At 43.1% G+C, this 22,517-nt stretch overlaps 3 protein-coding genes across 3 annotated transcripts in view; all 3 read left to right on the plus strand.

Moving 5' to 3' along the window:
• LOC107560360 (tripartite motif-containing protein 16-like protein) overlaps positions 1-10,787 on the plus strand; it is a 12,953-nt gene extending 2,166 nt beyond the window's left edge. The window contains exons 2-7 of the mRNA XM_016244510.1: positions 192-440; positions 657-740; positions 820-1,056; positions 8,777-8,936; positions 9,077-9,124; positions 9,891-10,787. Of these exons, the coding sequence (XP_016099996.1) occupies positions 192-440; positions 657-740; positions 820-1,056; positions 8,777-8,936; positions 9,077-9,124; positions 9,891-10,414 (1,302 nt within the window). The 3' untranslated portion in view covers positions 10,415-10,787. The remainder of the gene's footprint in view (positions 1-191; positions 441-656; positions 741-819; positions 1,057-8,776; positions 8,937-9,076; positions 9,125-9,890) is intronic.
• A 1,283-nt stretch (positions 10,788-12,070) lies between these two features.
• Positions 12,071-13,326, plus strand: LOC107560359 (E3 ubiquitin/ISG15 ligase TRIM25-like). Its single transcript, XM_016244508.1, has 3 exons — positions 12,071-12,673; positions 12,892-12,975; positions 13,064-13,326. The coding sequence occupies exons 1-3, from the start codon at positions 12,101-12,103 to the stop codon at positions 13,322-13,324; spliced, it is 918 nt and encodes a 305-aa protein (XP_016099994.1). The 5' UTR covers positions 12,071-12,100; the 3' UTR covers positions 13,325-13,326.
• Positions 13,327-15,798: 2,472 nt separating this feature from the next.
• Positions 15,799-22,456, plus strand: LOC107560347 (tripartite motif-containing protein 16-like). The gene is made up of 7 exons (XM_016244496.1): positions 15,799-15,875; positions 17,801-17,909; positions 18,126-18,209; positions 18,298-18,543; positions 21,447-21,606; positions 21,747-21,794; positions 22,023-22,456. Exons 1-7 carry the CDS (start codon positions 15,799-15,801, stop codon positions 22,454-22,456), a joined length of 1,158 nt encoding a protein of 385 aa, XP_016099982.1.
• The last annotated feature ends 61 nt before the right edge of the window (positions 22,457-22,517 follow it).

Here is a 22,517-nt window from a genome sequence, read left to right on the forward strand (position 1 = left end):
ATCAGATGAGAGTCTACAGCTGCCCTCAGTGCAGACAGACCTTCAGTCCAAGACCTGCTTTAGCTACAAACACCATGCTGGCTGATCTGGTGGAGAAACTGAAGAAGACTAAACTTCCCGCTGACTGTTATGCTGGAGCTGGAGATGTGCAGTGTGAAGTCTGTACTGGAAGAAAATACAAAGCCATCAAGTCCTGTCTGGTGTGTCAGGAATCTTACTGTCAAACTCATTTTGACGGTCATGAGGAGTTTCATTCACGTAAACCACACAAAGTGATTGATGCCACTGGACGACTGCAGGAGATGATCTGCCAGAAACATGAGAAACATCTGGAAATGTACTGTATCACTGACCAACAATGCATTTGTGAGCTGTGTACAAAATATGAGCATAAAAACCACGAGACTGTATCAGCTGCAGCACAGAGGACAGAGAAACAGGTATTTAAAACTAGCGCTTACACTTGTGGTGTAAAACACGCTTATATCTCCATGTTAATTTGTGTACAATGGTGGTAAACAATCAATCATCCTTTCTGGACTTTGAACCTAAAGCCATTGGTTATCAGTTCCAGTTTTACTGGATTCATCTGTTCACATGATGATTTAGAGCAAGTAGTTTTCTGTAATATTTACTGTCATCCATTTGTCCTGCAGAAGCAGCTGAAGGAGACGCAGAAGACGTCCCAGCAGAGAGAGAAAGATCTCCAGCAGCTGAGAGAGGCTGTGGAGTCTCATAAGGTGAGTCTGGAGAAGAAGAGAAGTTTGTCTCAGTCTCAGTTCAGTCCCACTGAAGCTGAATCACTGTGTGTCTTAACAGCGCTCTGCACAGACAGCAGTGGAGGACAATGAGAGGATCTTTACTGAGCTCATCCGCTCCATTGAGAGCAGCTGCTCTGAGCTGGTACGGCTCCTGATTCCTGATATCAGAGATCAGGAAAAGGCTGCAATGAGTCAAGCTGAAGGACGACTGGAGCAGGAGATCAATGATCTGAGGAGGAGAGACACTGAGCTGGAACAGCTTTCACACACACAGGATCACATCCAGTACCTGCAGGTAACAGTGATCTAAAAGAATAGGATCATAGTGGACTTGAGCAAGATCCTGCTGTGACAGGACACCACTAGTGCCACCAACAGTTCAAAGCTTCACTAACTTTTCAACTTTTTATAAATTGGATCAGGTGATCTTCAAAGTATATATCTTTAAAGCTGTATATTAGCAATCAGTCCCACAAGGATTTGAGACAAAAATTCAAGGTGTCGCAAATTATTAGTTTTTAACTGAAACTGTGTTCCTTAGTGATTGGGCGACATGTCAATGGAGTAAGGGATCCAAGTGCAAGCTTTATTAAAGAGAGCAGTTGAAACAGGCAGGGTCAAACACCAGCAAACAACTATGTCCCAGGGCAAAACAAAAGAGTAATCCAAATAACAGCATTGGTCAGAGCAGGCAGCAAATGATCACAAACCAGGGAATAATCCAAAAACAAAAACACAAAGGCAAGGAAACAAGGAAATGCTTAGAAATGTCTCTTAACAGCTAAACAAGACTCAGCAATGTGTGAGAGTGCAACTTAAATAGTCCTCCTAATGGGAAACAGGTGTGTCCGTAATCAGTTCCTAGGCTGGGGTTTCTGGGAAATGGAGTCCGGGGTGAGAAGGTGAAGGTAAGGGATGGGAGCCGCCCCACCTTAATGAGTGGTTTTCAGATGCTCTCCAAAGGGTCATAGAAGTCCAGGAGGAAGGCGGAGCGGAGGCAGAACAGGGGGAGGGATGGAGGGTCAGTTCCCTGTGGAATTGCAGGACCTGGAGACTGAGGCAGAGCCAGTGGAGCAGGAAGTCAGGGCAGAGGAAGGCAAGTTGAAGACCACCAGGACAGAGCAGGCGAAGCTGAAGACCAAAAGCGCGGAGCTGGTGGACCTGAAGAGCACCAGGGTGGAGCTGAGGACCACCACAGCTGAGCAGACGGGACCGAAGATCCCCATGGTGGAGCTGATGGTGCTGAGGACCACTTTAGTGGAGCTGATTGTGCAGAAGACACCACTGCGGATCAGGCGGGACTGCAATAGAGAGTACAGAGATGTTAACAACGGCCTCTGTGGCTGTAACAGGACAGACAGACAGTTCAGAGATGGCATCATTGGCCATAACAGGGCAAGCAGAGAGTTCTGGAATGTTCTCCTTGGTCATGACAGGACAGGTTGAGAGTTCAGGAACGGCCTCCTTGGTCGTGACAGAACAGGTTGAGAGTTCAGAAGTGGGCACCACTGCCCAGAGAGGAGCTGAAGTAGACACTACAGGCTCGGGAGGTTTTGGGAGGCTCGGGAGGCTGTCACCTCAGGAGGAGCTGGAGCAGACTCATGGACTGGAGCTCAGGTGCGGCAGCCATATTGTGAACTGGCTCAGGTGCAAAGTGCAGATAACACAGGATTGGCAAGTTTGTTGTGTCCTGCCCCCAGCAGTTCCCTACTAAAAAAAAAGATTTTTAGGAGACACATCCTCCTCAAAAGCCCGACAGTGAAGGAGGAACCACATAACAGCCGGGCATAATCCAGAAACTGACAAAGCGATCCTCAAGGACCATCACGAATGAGTGTCATCTTCAATGGTTCATGAAGTCCACGACAGACAAAGTCAATGAGTGCACAGATTCGGGAGATCAGGGAGATCTCTTGAACAAGAGAAAGTCTTGAATGTGGCCCTTGAGGGAACGCATTCCCAGATGTCCATGATTGGCCTGGAAACACTCAAAAAGCTGCTGGATCCAGGCATGGTTTTCTGTTACGGGGGCAATGTGACAACGGAGTAGGGATTGGGTGAGAAGGTGAAGGTCTGAGATCCAGGGTGAAGGGAGTGAGTGAAGTGACATGTGGCCAAGTATGGTGACCCGTACTTGGAATTAGTGCTCTGCATTTATCCCATCCAAAGTGCGCACACACACAGCAGTGAACACACACACCGTGAACACACACAGTTGGGGGTTTGGTGCCTTGCTCAAGGTCACCTCAGTCGTGGTATTGAAGGTGAGAGAGCACTGTACATTCACTCCCCCCACCTACAATCCCTGCTGGTATGAGACTCGAACCCGCAACCTTTGGGATCGTGACAGATATAATGTAAGTCAGCAACTGCATGTTTTTGAGAATAAAAATAAAGCAAATCAGGAAACACAATAATACCCGTAGCAACTGACAATATATTGTGGTCTTATGAAGCAAAACGATCTGTCTGTACAAGAAACTGAACATTATTTACAACATTATTACTGGTAATCCAGACCCTCAGGCAACATGGAAATCCAATTCTTTCAGACAGTTCGTTTCAATGAACTGGTTCAATTCATGAGTTAATTTACATATTTCTGCAATGAAGTAATGTATACACAATTAGAATATTAAAGCAGCCAATAATTATGTGAAACGTGGACGTTTTACATGTCTAAAGCATATAAAGTGAATAAACTAGTCTCTCACCTTTTCACATGAACAATGAGAAACCATAAAAAAAAACATTAATTTCTTTCCTACATTCAAGTGTTCGGTTCACGCATGCACATATCATTGGCTCTTCGGTCTTCAGTCAAAATGTTTCCTCAGTTCAGTGACTGTTGGAGGAACTGGAGCGCTGAATGAGTTCATTCATCATAGGATCAGATACGTCTCTATTTTGGCTCATTTCAGGTCTGAGTGACTGTCAGGTGTATGCAGTTGAGTTTTGATTGAGTAGCATTTCAGTCCGATATGGTGAACTGGTGCAAATAGTTCACAAAAAAGAACCAGTTCAAAATAATGATTTGTTCGCAAACCAGACATCACTCTGGAGTGTTTGCCTGAGGCTCTGGATTACAGATGTTGCAAATAATATTCAGTGTTCAGTGACTGTTGGAGGAACTGGAGCGCTGAATGGGTTCACAGGTATTAATTTTGTCTTCCTTGATATTCTGACTTGCGTTTTATTTACATTTACATTTAGTCATTTAGCAGACGCTTTTATGCAAAGCGACTTACAAATGAGGACAATAAAAGCAGTCAAAACTAACAAAAGAGCAACAATATATAAGTGCAAATGACAAGTCTCGGTTAGCCTAACGCAATGCACGTAGCAAGGTATATATATATAATACACACATATATACGCACACACACAAAGAAAAACAAGTAGATAGAAAAAATAGAGCTAGTTAAAAAAAAAAGATAAATAGATAAAGTAGACTTAAAATAGAATAGAAAGTGCTAGAGTTAGAGGGTCAAATAAAGATGGAACAGATGTGTTTTAAGTCGTTTCTTGAAGATGGCTAAGGACTCGATTGCTCGGATTGAGTTGGGAAGGTCATTCCACCAGGATGGAACAGTTAATGTAAAAGTGATTTTGTGCCTCTTTGAGATGGCACAATAATGCGTCGTTCACAGGGTACATAACTCTGAAGAAATGAATTTAGGTAAATGGGTGCAGAGCCAGTGGTGGTTTTGTAGGCAAACATTAATGCCTTGAATTTTATGCGAGCAGCTACTGGTAGCCAGTGCAAATTGATGAACAGAGGTGTGACATGCGTTCTTTTTGGCTCATTAAAGATGAATCTTGCAGCAGCATTTTGGATTAATTGTAGAGGTTTGATAGAAGTGGCAGGAAGACCTGCCAAGAGAGCATTGCAATAGTCCAGCCTGGACAGAACAAGAGCTTGAACAAGGAGTCGTGTTGCATGTTCTGAAAGAAAGGGCCTGATCTTCCTAATGTTGTATAAAGCAAACCTGCAGGACCGGACAGTTTCAGCAATATGGTCTGAGAAATTCAGCATATCATCAATCATAACTCTAAGGTTTCAAGCTGTTTTTGAAAGAGTTATGGTTGATGAGCATAACTGGATGGTGAAATGTTGATTAAGTGATGGGTTTGTTGAAACCACAAGCAGTTCTGTCTTAGCCAGGTTGAGTTGAAGGTGATGGTCCGTCATCCAACAAGAAATGTCTGTTGGACATTCTGAGATGCGAGCAGCTATCGTTGGATCATCAGGATGGAATGAGAGATAGAGTTGAGTGTCATCAGCATAGCAATGATATGAAAAGCCATGTTTCTGAATGACAGAATCTAGAGATGCCATGTAGACAGAGAAGAGAAGTGGTCCAAGAACTGAACCCTGAGGCACCCCAGTAGCTAGATGCTGCGACTTGGACACCTCACCTCTCCAAGATACCTTGAAGGACCTATCTGAGAGGTAAGACTCAAACCACTGGCGTGCAGTTCCTGAGATGCCATTTTCCAATAGGGTTGACAGGAGAATCTGGTGGTTCACCGTATCAAAAGCAGCAGACAGATCCAGCAAGATAAGTATAGACATTTTGGAAGCCGCTCTTGCCAGTCATAGGGCTTCAACAACTGAAAGCAAGGCAGTCTCGGTCGAATGTCCACTTCTGAAGCCAGATTGGTTGCTGTCCAGGAGGTTGTTCTGTGTGAGAAAGGCTGAGACTTGGTTGAGCACAACTCGTTCAAATGTTTTTGCAATGAAAGGTAGAAGGGAAATCGGTCTGTAGTTCTCTAAAAGAGTTGGGTTAAGAGTGGGTTTCTTAAGAAGTGGGGTTATACGAGCCTGTTTAAATGTTGAGGGAAAAACACCAGTGTGACGGTATGTGTTAACGATGTGAGTGAGTGCAGGTACAATGGCAGGAGAAATGGCTTGAAGGAGATGAGATGGAATAGGATCAAGCGGACAACTAGTAGGATGATTGGAAAGGATGAGTTTAGAGACTTCTGCATCAGAGAGTGGAGAGAAGGATGAAAGCAAGTGTATGTTTGCTGGTAAGATGTGTTTGACAGTTTGAGGTGTGGTAAATTGTGCACTGAGGTTTGTAATTTTATTAATGAAGAATGTTGCAAAGTCGTCAGCTGTTAGAGTTGATGAAGGAGGAAGAGGAGGAGGACAAAGGAGGGAGGAAAATGTTTTAAAGAGCATGCGAGAGTTAGGTGAATTGTTAATTTTGTTGTGATAGTATGTCCTTTTAGCAGTAGATACATTAGCAAAGAATGAAGAGAGGAGTGATCGATATACATTAAGCTCAGTAATATTTTGTGATTTGCGCCATACTCTTTCTGAAGCTCTGATCTTAGAACGATGCTCACGGAAACCATCAGATAGCCAAGGGGCAGAAGAGGTGGTACGAGCTGGCCTGGCAGACAGTGTCTAAACAAGACGTAAGAGTGGAGCAGAAAGTATCAGTAGCACTGTTAACATCAAGAGATATTAACTGTTCAGGGGAAGGAAGCGAAGATGAAACCATAGTAGATAGCCGGGAGGATGAGAGTGAGCTTAGGTTACATCAAAAGATGACATGTGGAGGGGTATGTGTTGTGTGAGGAACTATGTTGAGGTTAAGAGTGAGGAGGAAGTGATCCAAGGTGTGCAGTGGAGTAACGAGCACATGATCAGTGGAGCAGTGTCGTGTGTATAAAAGGTCCAGTTGGTTGCCTGATTTGTGAGTAGCTGTTGTTAACACTCGCTTGAGATCAAAAGAGGCAAGCAGAGTGTGGAAGTCTGCAGCCTGAGGTTTATCTGGGTGGATGTTGAAGTCTCCAAGCAACTAGGGGAGTACCATCCTCAGGAGAGCAGTACATCTAATTCTTCCACAAAGTTATCTAGTGGTCCTGGGGGTCGATAAACAACTATAAAATGTATTTTAAGAGGGTGGGTAATAGTGGCTGAATGTGATTCAAAGGAGTTGTTGATACTCAGAGATAGTAAAGGATTAAATTTCCAATCATTAGAGATAAGCAGACCAGTACCTCCACCTCTTCCAGTCAGATGGGGGGAGTGGGAAAAAGAAAAATGATTAGAGATTGCTGCAGGTGTAGCATTGTCCTCTGGTTTGATCCACGTCTCTGTCAGGGCCATGAGGTTTAGTCTCAAATTACTTGTAATAGAAGTAATAACATCTGCTTTGTTTACAGCAGACTGGCAATTCCAGAGACCAATAGAAAAAGAAAGTACTGTATTAGTAGACATAGGCAAAGTGCTCAGGTTGTTAGGATTGCGCTGCCTACAGTGTGTGATGCATGGTTTGCGAGTGGTAGTGATAGTAGGGATCTGGAAACACATAGTAAGATTTGGTTATAAAAACTGAAAACTGAAGTGAAACAATTTGTAGAAAAGAGAATGATTCAAAAGTGATACTTATGTGCCTTGCCAGTGTCCCTGCTCGGTGGAGTCGAACGGTAGAGTCGATGGTCTTTACACTCTTCGGTCTTCACACGAGGAGGGCTTCACACAAGGGCTGCCGCGGTATACAAACCTTTTTATATCCGTCTAACAAAACTCAAATTGAATTCAGCTGGACACACTTAACTGTTTATCACAACAAATGGCCAAGCAAAGCGCACGACACTGACAAGGTACGCGATAGAGTACGAGACCAAACGCGATTTCAGCACGTCTCCACAGTAAACAAAACAAGCATTTCCTAGCAACGACAACTGCGCTAAACACTGAGACAAGAAATAAATACACTTACAAGCTGCTTTAAACTTCTGCTGATTGATTGCTTCTCACAAAGTGTATTTCTTTACACTGTTTTGCTGGCGCTTGAATACACTTTCCTGTTTATCACAACAAATGGCCAAGCAAAGCGCACAACACTGACAAGGTACGCGATACAGTACGAGACCAAATGTGATTTCACGATTTTATTACGCAAAATTTGTGCCAAATCTAGCTAACAGGCTGAAACCGTTGCACAAACTACTAAATAAAATAAAAAAAATGGGAATGGACTAAGCAATATGAGGAATCTTTTGTGGAGGTGAAAGCCTTAGTACAGTCTGAAGCCCTCACTCATTTCAACCCCGCTCTACCACACCAACTTTTGAAAATGCACTGACTGAGACTTTACCAAGTCAGGTTAAAGAGACTGTTGCAAGTACAAAGTCCGTCAAATACCCTTGTCAAACCAAACTCTCGTGAAAAAGACTGTGACTGAGTATACCAATGAATCGGTCATATCCTCTCGATGGTCTTTACACTCTTCGGTCTTCACACGAGGAGGGCTTCACACAAGGGCTGCCGTGGTATACAAACCTTTTTATATTCGTCTAACAAAACTCAAATTGAATTCAGCTGGACACACTTAACTGTTTATCACAACAAATGGCCAAGCAAAGCGCACGACACTGACAAGGTATGCGATACAGTACGAGACCAAACACGATTTTTGATTTTATGAATCACTAAGGGCCATGGTTTCAGCTAAAAATCTTCTTTATTGCTCTACTGAAGAAAAAAAGTCACCTACATCTTGGATGGCCTGAGGGTGAGTAAATTAACAGAAAATGTTCATTTTTGGGTGAACACTGCATTATTTGCGGCACCTTGCATTTTTGTTTGAAATCATGATGAGACTGATTGCTAATATACAGAGTCATGTGTGTGTAGTTTCAGTGTCACTATCTGCTCTAAAGTTATAAATAATGGTCAATCTAATGGTAGCCTTTGAGCTGCTTCTTTTTTTAGCAAATCTACTCAACCCTGCAATGAGACGCTATAGATAGATTTGTGTTCTTAGCAGATGTTTTTTCATCCAAACTATTTCCTAGAAAGTCAATTACTAGAATCTGTAGCTCTAATGTGATATAATGAATATGAAAAGAATGAAGCTGATGCTGTGAAAGTACTGGATTGAGGTGAGTTACTAAAGATCAGTCAAGTCAACAAGAGCCATACAAATCTGATGTTCGTTTAGGTTATTGGGTGAAGTGTGAAGCTGATGAGTTTTGATTTCTGTTTTCTGTAGAGTATCCAGTCTCTCTCAGCACCTCCTGAATCTACAGACATAAATGACGATCTCTTCATTTCTCTCTTCTCTTCTGATGACCTGAGAGAATATGTCCATCAGCTGAGAGACAAACTGGAGGATTTCTGCAAAGAGGAGCTCGAGAAGATCTCAGAGAGAGGTAAAGTTCTGGAGATTCATCTGCTCTCAGAAACGAGTCCATCATCATCTCATATCATGGAGAACATCATATTAGAAATGTCTTAGGAATGGATGCAGGATCATGAGAAGCACACTGTTCATGTCTGTTGATTTCCACAGTCACATTCACCAACATTGTTCCCAGGACCAGGAACGACTTCCTACAATGTAAGTCAGTAAGAAAACAAGCAGAAAAACTCACTGAGTGTGTTCATGTTCTTCCTGTTGAAGCTGAAAGAAGAGTTTTATAATTAGGGCCTTTCGCACCTCGGGAACCTTTTCATAGTACCAGAACTAATTGTGGAACTACCCACTTTTTGGCGTTTTCGCACCGCCGGAACTGGGTGTGATTTTAGTTCCGGACTGCCTTTTTCGAGAAGCAAATTAGCTCCTACTGCGGAGAAGGGTCTAATCAGCACAACTGGTACTAATCGTGACGTAAGTAGACATTGATTGGCCAAACGCGTATGGAAACGCCCTCACCCGCCATGATTTAAAACGCTGTGTAAACATACTGTAAACGTTGTGTCAACTTATTTCGCAAGTATGGAGAACAGCGATAGATGGACGGACGCTGAAGTGCAGGCACTTGTAGCAAATGTAGCACTGCCAGTTGTCCTTGGAGATTCTTAGTCTTCCTTTCCATTCTTTTAATCGCTTTACGTATACGTCGACTTTCCATGTCTATTATTGTGCAACCCTTTTGTGCAACCTTTAAATGGTACTGGGAAGTAGTTTGCGCAAAATCGTCCCAGTACTTTAGTACTGTACATTTAGTTCTGGAACTAAAGCGGTGCGAAAGGCCCTATTGATGATGTAAATGATGATTTGCACAAGATATCTGGTCATCTGTACTGAGACACTGATGATACACTGAACATGAAGTTCTAACAGATTCATAATTCCTGATTCTGATGTGTTTTATCTCCATCAGATTCCCATCAGCTCACTCTGGATCCAAACACAGCATATAAACGCCTCCATCTGTCTGAGAGCAACAGAGTGATTACTGGCAGTAGAACAGTCCAGTCGTATCCTGATCATCCAGACAGATTTGATTATTGGTATCAGGTGTTGTGTAGAGAGAGTGTATGTGGACGCTGTTACTGGGAGCTGCAGTGGAGTGGGAATAATGGTGTGTATATATCAGTGTTATATAAAAGCATCAGCAGGAAGGGTCGGAGCAATGAATGTTTGTTTGGATGTAATGATCAGTCCTGGAATTTGGACTGCTCTCCTTCAAGTTACTCATTCACACACAATAACATACGGACTGATCTCCCTGTAAAGTCCATCAGCAGCAGAATAGGAGTGTTTGTGGATCACAGTGCAGGCACTCTGTCCTTCTACAGCGTCTCTGACACAATGAGCCTCATCCACACAGTCCAGACCACATTCACTCAGCCGCTCTATGCTGGGTTTGGTGTTTATAAAGGATCATCAGTGAAACTGTGTTGATGAATCAGAATAGACTGACGAGAGATTTTACCCATAATACTTTGAGCTGCATGATAAATCAATAACAGTGAGATATTATAGAGTCTCTTCTTTTCTCTTCATGACATTAATACTGCAGCTGAACTTCTGTCACTAAAATGACATGAATCAGTATAAATGTGTGTATTAAATCCTCATATAGACAGTAAGATCAGTGTGTGTGTGAGTCCTGCTGAGTGACGATGTGTTTCTGTACTTTTCTCAGCCTCTGTTTGTGTTGATTGAAATCAGTCATTTAGTTTTTAATGTAGAGTCACATCAGTTATTTTTATTATTACTATCAAAATTACCTTTCAATTCAAATGATCAGTCAATAAATAATTTTCATTATTCACTTCATGTTTCTCCAACACTTTTCAGTGTTTTGTGTTCTTCTGAGCCGCTGATTTTATTGTTGTGCATTTTTATTTGTGTGTGTGTGTGTGTGTGTGTGTGTGTGTTCAGTAGTCGCTTCACTGGAGTGGCAGGTCAGCTAATATATCAGCAGTGCTGGGCAGTAACTGATTAATCTGCAATCGGATTCCAAAAATTAAGTACTTGTAATTAGAGTATATTATATTTTAAAATGCTCACAGTTACTTTTGGTTACACTTTATTTTAAAGCTGCAGTCCGTAACTTTTTTTGGTTAAAATGATCCAAAATCAATTTTTGAGCAAGTACATAACCAGTCAAGGTTTCAAAACGATCTCCTTACCTTATCCCGATTCACAACGGTTAGCTTGTAATAATGCTTTCTAATTTGAGTGGTACTGGTAGGTTTTTGCCGTAAATACAAGCATGCCACTGTTCATCTTTGCATCATTACGTCACGTCTGTAAACATAAAAAGGAGTCCCAGTCAGTAAGCTATATTGCATGTGTGAATGCTGCAGATGACGGATCATTTATAGCCTTTTCTCACAGCAGCTGGAATAATTAATATAATCTTTTTGAGCAAGTACATAACCAGTCAAGGTTTCAAAACTCCTTCAGATCTCCTTACCTTATCCCGATTCACAACGGTTAGCTTGTAATAATGCTTTCTAATTTGAGTGGTACTGGTAAGTTTTTGCGGGAAATACAAGCATGCCACAGATATATTCCAGTTTGAAATGTGCATCCCAGATACACAGGATTACACAAGATCAAAGAGAACCAGTTCTAAGGAACATAAATTTGCTTTTTGGGTTAAAATACCAATGTCTTTATATGAAATTCGAATGGTATGACAATTAGAGATTAGACTGTACAGAAATTGAAATCTACAAGTAACGCTAATACACACTATATACATGTTGTCACGCAATGCTGATGTTGTTAACATTAACAATTTGAAAACAAAGTATAACAATAATAATAATTTGCATGGTTTGATGTGATATAAGCTAAGCGATCGTTAGATTTAATCACCATTGGTAGCGTGATTTATTGTAACGCTTTTTTACCTCAGTCAGAACAAAAGTGACAGACATATGGGCCTGAATTTCATTTTGGAAAATGGGGGAGAATTCCGCCTTTAGGTGGCTCTTATGGGGGGGAATTGTTTTTAATTTGATGGGGGAGTTAGGGTATTTTTCTATACCAGGAAACAGGAATCACATGACTTAAGGGAAAAAGAAAGTGAAAGTGTAGTTGAGCTGTTGTGTGTCTCTGTATTCATGCAGTAAAATGGCAGAAGCAAGATTTTCTCAGGGTGAGCTCTCGTGTACAGTGTGTCTGGATCTCCTGAAGGATCCAGTGACCATCCAGTGTGGACACAGTTACTGTGAGAACTGTATTACAGACCGCTGGGATCATGAGGGTCAGATGAGAGTCTACAGCTGCCCTCAGTGCAGACAGACCTTCAGTCCAAGACCTGCTTTAGCTAGAAACACCATGCTGACTAAACTGGTGGAGAAACTGAAGAAGACTAAACTTCCCGCTGACTGTTACGCTGGAGCTGGAGATGTGCAGTGTGACGTCTGTTCTGGAAGAAAATACAAAGCCGTTAAGTCCTGTCTGGTGTGTCAGGAATCTTACTGTCAAATTCATTTTGACCGTCATGAGGAGTTTCATTCATGTAAGCCACACAAAGTGATTGATGCCACTGGACGACTGCAGGAGATGATGTGCCAGAAACATGAGAAACATCTGGAAATGTTCTGTATTACTGACCAACAATGCATTTGTGAGCTGTGTACAAAATATGAGCATAAAAAACATGACACTGTATCAGCTGCAGCACAGAGGACAGAGACACAGGTATTTAAAAAACTAGCGCTTACACTTGTGGTGTGAAACAAGCTTATATCTCCATGTTAATTTGTGTACAATGGTGGTAAACAATCAATCATCCTTTCTAGACTTTGAACCTACAGCCATTGGTTATCAGTTCCACTTTTACTGGATTCATCTTTTCACATGATGATTTAGAGCCAGTAGTTTTCTGTAATATTTACTATCATCCATTTGTCCTGCAGAAGCAGCTGAAGGAGACGCAGAAGATGTCCCAGCAGAGAGAGAAAGATCTTCAGCAGCTGAGAGAGGCTGTGGAGTCTCATAAGGTGAGTCTGGAGAAGAAGAGAAGTTTGTCTCAGTTCAGACTCTCCTCTTTCAGTCCCACTGAAGCTGAATCACTGTGTGTCCTAACAGCGCTCTGCACAGACAGCAGTGGAGGACAGTGAGAGGATCTTTACTGAGCTCATCTTCTCCACTAAGAGACGCTGCTCTGAGCTGGTACGGCTTCTGATTCCTGATATCAGAGATCAGGAAAAGGCTGAAGTGAGTCAAGCTGAAGGACGACTGGAGCGACTAGAGCAGGAGATCAATGATCTGAGGAGGAGAGACGCTGAGCTGGAACAGCTTTCACACACACAGGATCACATCCAATACCTGCAGGTAACAGAGATCTAAAAGAATAGGATCATAGTGGACTTGAGCAAGATCCTGCTGTGACAGGACACCACTAGTGCCACCAACAGTTCAAAACTTCACTAACTTTTCAACTTTTAAAAAATTGGATCAGGTGATCTTCAAAGTATATATCTTCAAAGCTATATATTAGCAATCAGTCCCACAAGGATTTGAGACAAATATTCAAGGTGTCGCAAATATTTAGTTTTTAACTGAAACTGTGTTCCTTAGTGATTGGGCGGCATGACAACGGAGTAATGCCGAGTTCACACTGCACAATTGTAGCCCGATTTTTCACTCGCCGACAGGTTTTGCGAAATCGCCGACAAATGCCCAAAATCGGAGGCAAATCGGTGCTCGTTCACGCGAGTGACAATCACGCAGTGTGATTTATCAAAGACGCGATCTAAGGGAAACGTCGCCGACGCCCGCGAAATATTTGGCATGCTAAATATCTGGAGCTGTTGGCAATGATAATCACGCTCTGTGCAATGATTTCTGACTGAAAAACACATCGGCGATGACCTACAGCCAATGAGAGACCAAGATACAGGGCAGCGGGAAGTTCGGGGAGGAGTGAAACGTAGTTTGCGGACCAGTGTTGCCAAATCCGCGATTGCCGCCGGTTGATTTTTATGTCAGCAGGTTGAAGCGACCCCAATAACGTGATATTTAGGCCCTGGAATGTGAATTGTACCAGGAGAACCCCACCAAAAAAATTTTTATTTTACCCCCGAATGTGAACCCCCGAATTTACTGTGGGACCCCCTCGAAAGCAATTGGGCTATTTTCAGGCTAGTTTTGAGTAGTAATTTGGCGGGTTTTGTAGCGAAAACCTCACAACCCTGCACCAGACAGAACTGTCGGCGATTCTTCCTATTGTGAAGTCATGCAATGTGAAACCTCCTGTCGCCAATCCATCGTGCAATGTGAACACAGCAGCAACTGAATGCTACCCCAGATAGTCACGCAGTGTGAAACAAACGGCGATCCGACGAATTTGAAAATCGTGCAGTATGAACTCGGCATAAGGGATCCAAGTGCAAGCTTTATTAAAGAGAGTAGTTGAAACAGGCAGGGTCAAACAACTATGTCCAAGAGCAAAACAAAAGAGTAATCCAAATAACAGCATTGGTCAGGGCAGGCAGCAAACAATCACAAACCAGGGAACAATCCAAAGACAAAAACACAAAGGCAAGGAAATGCTTAGAAATGTCTCTTAACAGCTAAACAAGACTCAGCAATGTGTGAGTTTGAGAGTGCAACTTAAATAGACCTCCTAATGGGAAACAGGTGTATTCGTAATTAGTTCCTAGGCTGGGGTTTCTGGGAAATGGAGTCCGGGGTGAGAAGGTGAAGGTAAGGGATGGAGAGCGTGACAGAGGCCCCCCCCCCTCTTAATGAGCGGTTTCCAGAGGCTCCCCAAAGGGTCATAGAAGTCCAGGAGGGAGGTGGAGCAGAGGCAGAACAGGGGGTGGGATGGAGGGCCAGGTCCCTGAGGAATTGGAGGACCTGGAGACTGAGGCAGAGCCAGTGGAGCAAGGTGCCAGAGCGAAGCCGGCAGAGGAGGAAGCCAGGGTGGAGCTGGCAGAGCAGGAAGACAGGGCGGAGCCAGCAGGGCGAGCCGAAGACCACTAGGACAGAGCAGACGAAGCTGAAGACCAAAAGGGCGGAGCTAGTGGAGCTGAAGAGCACCAGGGCGGCGATGAGGACCACCACAGCTGAGCAGATGGGATCGAAGATCCCCACGGTGGAGCTGATGGTGCTGAGGACCACTTCAGTGGAGCTGATGGTGCAGGAAATCACCATGGCGGATCAGGCAGGACTGCAATAGAGAGCACAGAGAGGTTAACAACGGCCTCTGTGGCTGTAACAGGACAGACAGACAGTTCAGAGATGGCATCGTTGGCCATAACAGGGCAAGCAGAGAGTTCTGGAATGGCCTCCTTGGTCATGACAAGACAAGCTGAGAGTTCAGGAATGGCCTCCTTGGTCATGACAGGACAGGTTGAGAGTTCAGAAGTGGGCGCCACTGCCCAGAGAGGAGCTGAAGTGGACACCACAGACTCGGGCGGTTTTGCAGCAAAGGCCATCACCTCGGGAGGAGCTGGTGCAGTCTCATAGACTGGAGCGGGCTCCGGACCAGACCCACAGACTGGAGCAGGTTCTGGAGTGGATTCATGGACTGGACCAGGCTCAGGAGGAGTAGTAGTGCAGTGTGTAGCCCAAACACACAGGATGGCTTAACCAGCCGAAACCAGCGGTGGGTCCTCCAAACTGGAAATCAGCCCCAAATGTGTTTGGCCATGAGGGCTGAAGACTGTGGCGTGACAGCCATGACAGCTGGAGGCTCTGGGCTCAGAAAGTCTTGAATGTGGTCCTCGAAGGAATGCATTCCCTGACGAAGGCAAACTAACCTGATTGCTGGCTCCATGATTGGCCTGGAAACACTCTAAAAGCTGCTGGATCCAGGCATGGTTGAGTCTTCTGTTACGGGCGATGTGACAACAAAGCAGGGATTGGGTGAGAAGGTGAAGGTCCGAGATCTGGGGTGAGAAGGTGAAGGTAAAGGATGGAGTGCCCTCTAAAGGAGCTCATGGGCACTCCAGCTGGAGATTGTGACAGATATAATGCAAGTCAGTGGCTGCACATTTTTGAGAATAAAGATACAGCAAATCAGGAAACACAAAATTAATACCCGTGGCTCCTGACAATATATTGAGGTCTTATGAAGTGTAACGATCTGTCTGCACAAGAAACTGATCATTATTACCGGTAATCCAGACCCTAAGGCAACATGGAAATCCAGTTCTCTCAGACAGTTCATTTCAATGAACCGGTTCACTTCACTAGTTCATTTACATAATCACGCAATGACGTAATGTACACATAATTAGAATAATAAAGCACCCAATAATGATGTGAAACATGGATGTCTTATGTCTAGAGCATATAAAGTGAATAAACTAGTCTCTCACCTTTTTACATAAACAATGAGAAAACATAAAAAACATTCATTTCTTCCCTTCATTCAAGTGTTCGGTTCACGCATGCACATATCAGCAGCTTATTGGTCTTCAGTCAAACAGTTTCTTCAGTTCAGTGACTGTTGGAGGAACTGGAGCGCTGAATGAGTTCACAGGTATTAATTTCATGTTCCTAGATATGCTTTTTTGTATTCTCAAAGATGGGAAGCCGCTGACTTGCATTTTATGAATCACTAAGGACCACGGTTTCAGCTAAAAATCTTCTTTACTGCTCTACTGAAGAAAAAAAAAGACCTACATGTTGGATGGCCTGAGGGTGAGTAAATTAATAGAAAATTTTTATTTTTTGGTGAACTATACCTTTAAGACATGGTCAGGTTCTGTTTGGTTTCAATGCGCTGAAGCATTGTTCAGTCACTCCAGGATTTCTTGATTCTGCGATTGCACAATTTTATGCAAAATCAAACACTGCATTATTTGTAGCACCTTGCATTTTTGTTTGAAATCCTGATGAAACTGATTGATAATATACTCCATCATGTTTGTTTGACTTGTTTTAGTGTCACTAACTGCTCTAAAGTTATAAATAATGGTCAGTCTAATCGTAGTCTTTGATCTTTTTTTTTTTTTAGCAAATCTACTCAACCCTACAATGAGACTCCATTGATGTGCTTGAGCTGTTAGATGGACATTTATGTTCTTTCAGCTAAAAATCTTCTTTACTGCTCTACTGAAGAAAAAAAAAAGACCTACATGTTGGATGGCCTGAGGGTGAGTAAATTAACAGAAAATTTTTATTTTTTGGTGAACTATACCTTTAAGACATGGTCAGGTTCTGTTTGGTTTCAATGCGCTGAAGCATTGTTCAGTCACTTCAGGATTTCTTGATTCTGCGATTGCACAATTTTATGCAAAATCAAACACTGCATTATTTGTAGCACCTTGCATTTTTGTTTGAAATCCTGATGAAACTGATTGATAATATACTCCATCATGTTTGTTTGACTTGTTTTAGTGTCACTAACTGCTCTAAAGTTATAAATAATGGTCAGTCTAATCGTAGTCTTTGAGCTGCTTTTTTTTTTAGCAAATCTACTCAACCCTACAATGAGACTCCATTGATGTGCTTGAAGTTTGGATATAATGAGGAGTCCTGGGGTTTGAACTGCACTCCCTCAAGTTACTCATTCATACACAATAAGATAGTGACTCATCTCCCTGTAAAGTCCATCAGCAGCAGAATAGGAGTGTTATGGGCCTGAATTTCATTTTGGAAAATGGGGGAGAACTCCGCCTTTAGGTGGCTCTTACGGGGAAACAGGAATCACATGACTTAAGGGAAAAAGAAAGTGAAAGTGTAGTTGAGCTGTTGTGTGTCTCTGTATTCATGCAGTAAAATGGCAGAAGCAAGATTTTCTCAGGGTGAGCTCTCGTGTACAGTGTGTCTGGATCTCCTGAAGGATCCAGTGACCATCCAGTGTGGACACAGTTACTGTGAGAACTGTACTGACCAACAATGCATTTGTGAGCTGTGTACAAAATATGAGCATAAAAACCACGACACTGTATCAGCTGCAGCACAGAGGACGGAGAAACAGGTATTTAAAACTAGCGCTTACACTTGTCATGTGAAACACGGTTATATCTCCATGTTAATTCGTGTACAATGGTGGTAAACAATCAATCATCCTTTCTAGACTTTGAACCTACAGCCATTGGTTATCAGTTCCACTTTTACTGGATTCATCTGTTCACATGATGATTTAGAGCCAGTAGTTTTCTGTAATATTTACTATCATCCATTTGTCCTGCAGAAGCAGCTGAAAGAGACGCAGAAGACGTCCCAGCAGAGAGAGAAAGATCTTCAGCAGCTGAGAGAAGCTGTGAAGTCTCATAAGGTGAGTCTGGAGATGAAGAGAAGTTTGTCTCAGTTCAGACTCTCCTCTTTCAGTCCCACTGAAGCTGAATCACTGTGTGTCCTAACAGCGCTCTGCACAGACAGCAGTGGAGGACAGTGAGAGGATCTTTACTGAGCTCATCTTCTCCACTAAGAGACGCTGCTCTGAGCTGGTACGGCTCCTGATTCCTGATATCAGAGATCAGGAAAAGGCTGAAGTGAGTCAAGCTGAAGGACGACTGGAGCGACTGGAGCAGGAGATCAATGATCTGAGGAGGAGAGACGCTGAGCTGGAACAGCTTTCACACACACAGGATCACAGCCAGTTCCTGCAGGTAACAGAGATCTAAAAGAATAGGATCATAGTGGACTTGAGTGAGATCCTGCAGTGACAGGACACAACTAGTGCCACAGTTTAAAACTTCACTAACTTTTTAACTTTTTAAAAATTGGATCAGGACATCTTCAAAGTATATATCTTCAAAGCTGCATGTTAGCAATCAGTGTTGCAAATAATTTTTTTTTTAACTGAAACTGTGTTCCTTAGTGATTGGGCGGCATGACAACCGAGTAAGGGATCCAAGTGCAAGCTTTATTAAAGAGAGTACTTGAAACAGGCAGGGTCAAACAACTATGTCCCAGGGCAAAACAAAAGAGTAATCCAAATAACAGCACTGGTCAGGGCAGGCAGCAAACATTCACAAACCAGGGAACAATCCAAAGACAAAAACACAAAGGCAAGGAAACAAGGAAATGCTTAGAAATGTATCTTAACAGCTAAACAAAACTCAGTAATGTGTGAGTGTGAGAGTGCAACTTAAATAGTCCTCCTAATGGGAAACTGTTGTGTTCGTAATCAGTTCCAAGGCTGGGGTTTCTGGGAAATGGAGTCCGGGGTGAGAAGGGGAAGGTAAGGGATGGAGATTGTGCAGCCGGCAGAGCAGGAAGACAGGGCGGAGCCACCGGAGCCAGCAGAGCAGGAAGTCAGGGCGGAGCCTGCAGAGCAGGGAGACAGGGTGGAGCCGGCAGAGCAGGGAGACAGGGTGGAGCCGGCAGAGCAGGAAGTCAGGGCGGAGCCTGCAGAGCAGGAAGCCAGGGTGGAACCGGCAGAGCAGGAAGACAGGGTGGAGCCGGCAGAGCAGGAAACCAGGGTGGAGCCGGCAGAGCAGGAAGACAGGGCCGAGCCAGCAGAGCAGGGCGAGCCAAAGACCACCAGGACAGAGCAGGCGAAGCTGAAGACCAAAAGGGCGGAGCTAGTGGAGCTGAAGAGCACCAGGGCGGCGATGAGGACCACCACAGCTGAGCAGATGGGACCGAAGATCCCCACGGTGGAGCTGATGGTGCTGAGGACCACTTTAGTGGAGCTGATGGTGCAGGAGACCACCACAGCTGATCAGGCAGCACTGCAATAGAGAGCACAGAGAGGTTAACAACGGCCTCTGTGGCTGTAACAGGACAGACAGACAGTTCAGAGACGGCATCTTTGGCCATAACAGGACAAGCTGAGAGTTCAGGAACAGCCTCCTTGGTCGTGAAAGGACAGGTTGAGAGTTCAGAAGTAGGCGCCACTGCTCAGAGAGGAGCTGAAGTGGACACCACAGACTCGGGAGGTTTTGCAGCAGAGGCCGTCACCTTGGGAGGAGCTGGAGCAGTCTTATGGACTGGAGCGGGCTCCGTAACAGACCCAAAGACCGTAGCAGGTTCTGGAGTGGATTCATGGACTGGAGCAGGCTCAGGAGTAGTAGTGCAGTGTGTAGCCCAAACACACAGGATGGCTTAACCAGCCGAAACCAGCGGTGGGTCCTCCAAACTGGAAATCAGCCCGAAAGGTCATTTCAATGAACCGGTTCACTTCACTAGTTCATTTACATAATTACGCAATGGCGTAATGTATACACAATTAGAATATTAAAGCACCCAATAATTATGTGAAACATGGATGTCTTATGTCTAGAGCATATAAAGTGAATAAACTAGTCTCTCACCTTTTTACATAAACAATGAGAAACCATAAAAAACCTTCATTTCGGTAACACTTTATTTCGAGAGTCCACTTTAGACATTCTATTAACAGTAAGTAACTTTGCAACTACATGTCAACTAGCAGTTAGTAGAGTATTAGTAGACTGTCTGCTTAATATCTTCTAACACTTTCTTTGTCAACTTATTCTACTAACCCTAAACCTACCCTAAAAGTCTACTCTGAGAGTTAGTAGACATGTATTTGCAAATTAATGAGAATTAGTTGACATGTAGTTACAAAGTTACTTATAGTTAGTAGAATGTCTAAAGTGGACTATCGAAATAAAGTGTAACCTTAATTTCTTCCCTTTCATGAACCGAACATTCAAGTGTTCGGTTCACGCATTCACATATCAGCAGCTTCAGTCGAACAGTTTCCTCAGTTCAGTGACTGTTGGAGGAACTGGAGTGCTGAATGAGTTCACAGCTATTAATTTCATGTTCCTAGATATGCTTTTTATTTATTCTCAAAGACGGGAAGCCGCTGATTTGCATTTTATGAATCACTAAGGACCACGGTTTCAGCTAAAAATCTTCTTTACTGCTCTACTGAAGAAGAAAAAAAGACCTACATGTTGGATGGCCTGGGGGTGAGCAAATTAACAGAAAATGTTCATTTTTGGGTGAACTATACCTTTAAGACATGGTCAGGTTCTGTTTGGTTTCAATGCGCTGAAGCATTGTTCAGTCACTTCAGGATTTCTTGATTCTGCGATTGCACAATTTTATGCAAAATCAAACACTGCATTATTTGTAGCACCTTGCATTTTTGTTTGAAATCCTGATGAAACTGATTGATAATATACAGCGTCATGTTTGTTTGACTTGTTTTAGTGTCACTAACTACTCTAAAGTTATAAATAATGGTCAGTCTAATCGTAGTCTTTGAGCTGCTTTTTTTTTTTAGCAAATCTACTCAACCCTACAATGAGACTCCATTGATGTGCCTGAGCTGTTAGATGGACATTTATGTTCTTGGCAGATGTTTTTCATCCAAACTATTTTCTAGAAAGTTCACATACAGTGTAAGGGGCAAATACTAGAATCAGTAGCTCTAATGTAATATATGAGAAGAATGAAGCTGATGCTGTGAAAGTGCTGGATTGAGGTGAGTTACTAAAGATCAGTCAAGTCAACAAGAGCCACTCAAATCTGATGTTCGTTTAGGTTATTGGGTGAAGTGTGAAGCTGATGAGTTTTGATTTGTTTTCTGTAGAGTTTCCAGTCTCTCTCAGCACCTCCTGAATCTACAGATGTAAATGACGATCCCTTCAGTTCTCTCTTCTCTTCTGATGATCTGAGAGAATATGTCCATCAGCTGAGAGACAAACTGGAGGATTTCTGCAAAGAGGAGCTCAAGAAGGTCTCAGACAGAGGTAAAGTCCTGGAGATTCATCTGCTCTCAGAAACCAGTCCATCATTATCTCATATCATGGAGAACATCACATTAGAAATGTCTTAGGAATGGATGCAGGATTATGAGAATCACACTGTTCATGTCTGTTGATTTCCACAGTCACATTCACCAACATTGTTCCCAGAACCAGGAACGACTTCCTACAATGTAAGTCAGTAAGAAAACAATCAGAAAAACTCACTGAGTGTGTTCATGTTCTTCCTGTAGAAGGTGAAAGAAGAGTTTTATAATTGATGATGTAAATGATGATTTGCACGAGATATCCGGTCATCTGTACTGAGACACTGATGATGCACTAAACATGAAGAGTTCAGCTGCATGAAAAGATCAAACAGATTCATAATTTCTGATTCTGATGTGTTTTATCTCCATCAGATTCCTGTCAACTCACTCTGGATCCAAACACAGCATATAAACGCCTCCATCTGTCTGAGAGCAACAGAGTGATTACTGGCAGTAGAACAGTCCAGTCGTATCCTGATCATCCAGACAGATTTGATGATATGTCTCAGGTGTTGTGTAGAGAGACTGTGTGTGGACGCTGTTACTGGGAGCTGCAGTGGAGTGGAGGTGATTATGGAGTGCGTATGTCAGTGTCATATAAGAGCATCAACAGGAAGGGACGGGGTTATGAGTGTAAGTTTGGATATAATGAGGAGTCCTGGGGTTTGGACTGCACTCACCCGAGTTACTCATTCATACACAATAAGATAGTGACTCATCTCCCTGTGATTTTTTTTTATTTGATGGGGGAGTTAGGGTATTTCTCTATACATATTCTAAACTACCAGGAAACAGGAATCACATGACTTAAGGGAAAAAGAAAGTGAAAGTGTAGTTGAGCTGTTGTGTGTCTCTGTATTCATGCAG

This window comes from Sinocyclocheilus grahami, unplaced genomic scaffold, assembly GCF_001515645.1.
Source record: "Sinocyclocheilus grahami isolate Dianchi unplaced genomic scaffold, SAMN03320097.WGS_v1.1 scaffold721.1, whole genome shotgun sequence".
NCBI classification, from domain to species: Eukaryota; Metazoa; Chordata; class Actinopteri; order Cypriniformes; family Cyprinidae; genus Sinocyclocheilus; species Sinocyclocheilus grahami.

Excerpts from the sequence above, each read along its gene's own strand:
- LOC107560359 (XM_016244508.1), top strand. The coding sequence starts at position 12,101 with ATGGCAGAAGCAAGATTTTCTCAGGGTGAGCTCTCGTGTACAGTGTGT. Across the intron at positions 12,674-12,891 it reads CACAGAGGACAGAGACACAG|AAGCAGCTGAAGGAGACGCA; the intron begins GTATTTAAAAAA and ends TTTGTCCTGCAG. Across the intron at positions 12,976-13,063 it reads AGGCTGTGGAGTCTCATAAG|CGCTCTGCACAGACAGCAGT; the intron begins GTGAGTCTGGAG and ends GTGTCCTAACAG.
- LOC107560347 (XM_016244496.1), top strand. The coding sequence starts at position 15,799 with ATGGTTGAGTCTTCTGTTACGGGCGATGTGACAACAAAGCAGGGATTG. Across the intron at positions 15,876-17,800 it reads GTGAAGGTCCGAGATCTGGG|TTACTGTGAGAACTGTACTG; the intron begins GTGAGAAGGTGA and ends GTGTGGACACAG. Across the intron at positions 18,210-18,297 it reads AAGCTGTGAAGTCTCATAAG|CGCTCTGCACAGACAGCAGT; the intron begins GTGAGTCTGGAG and ends GTGTCCTAACAG.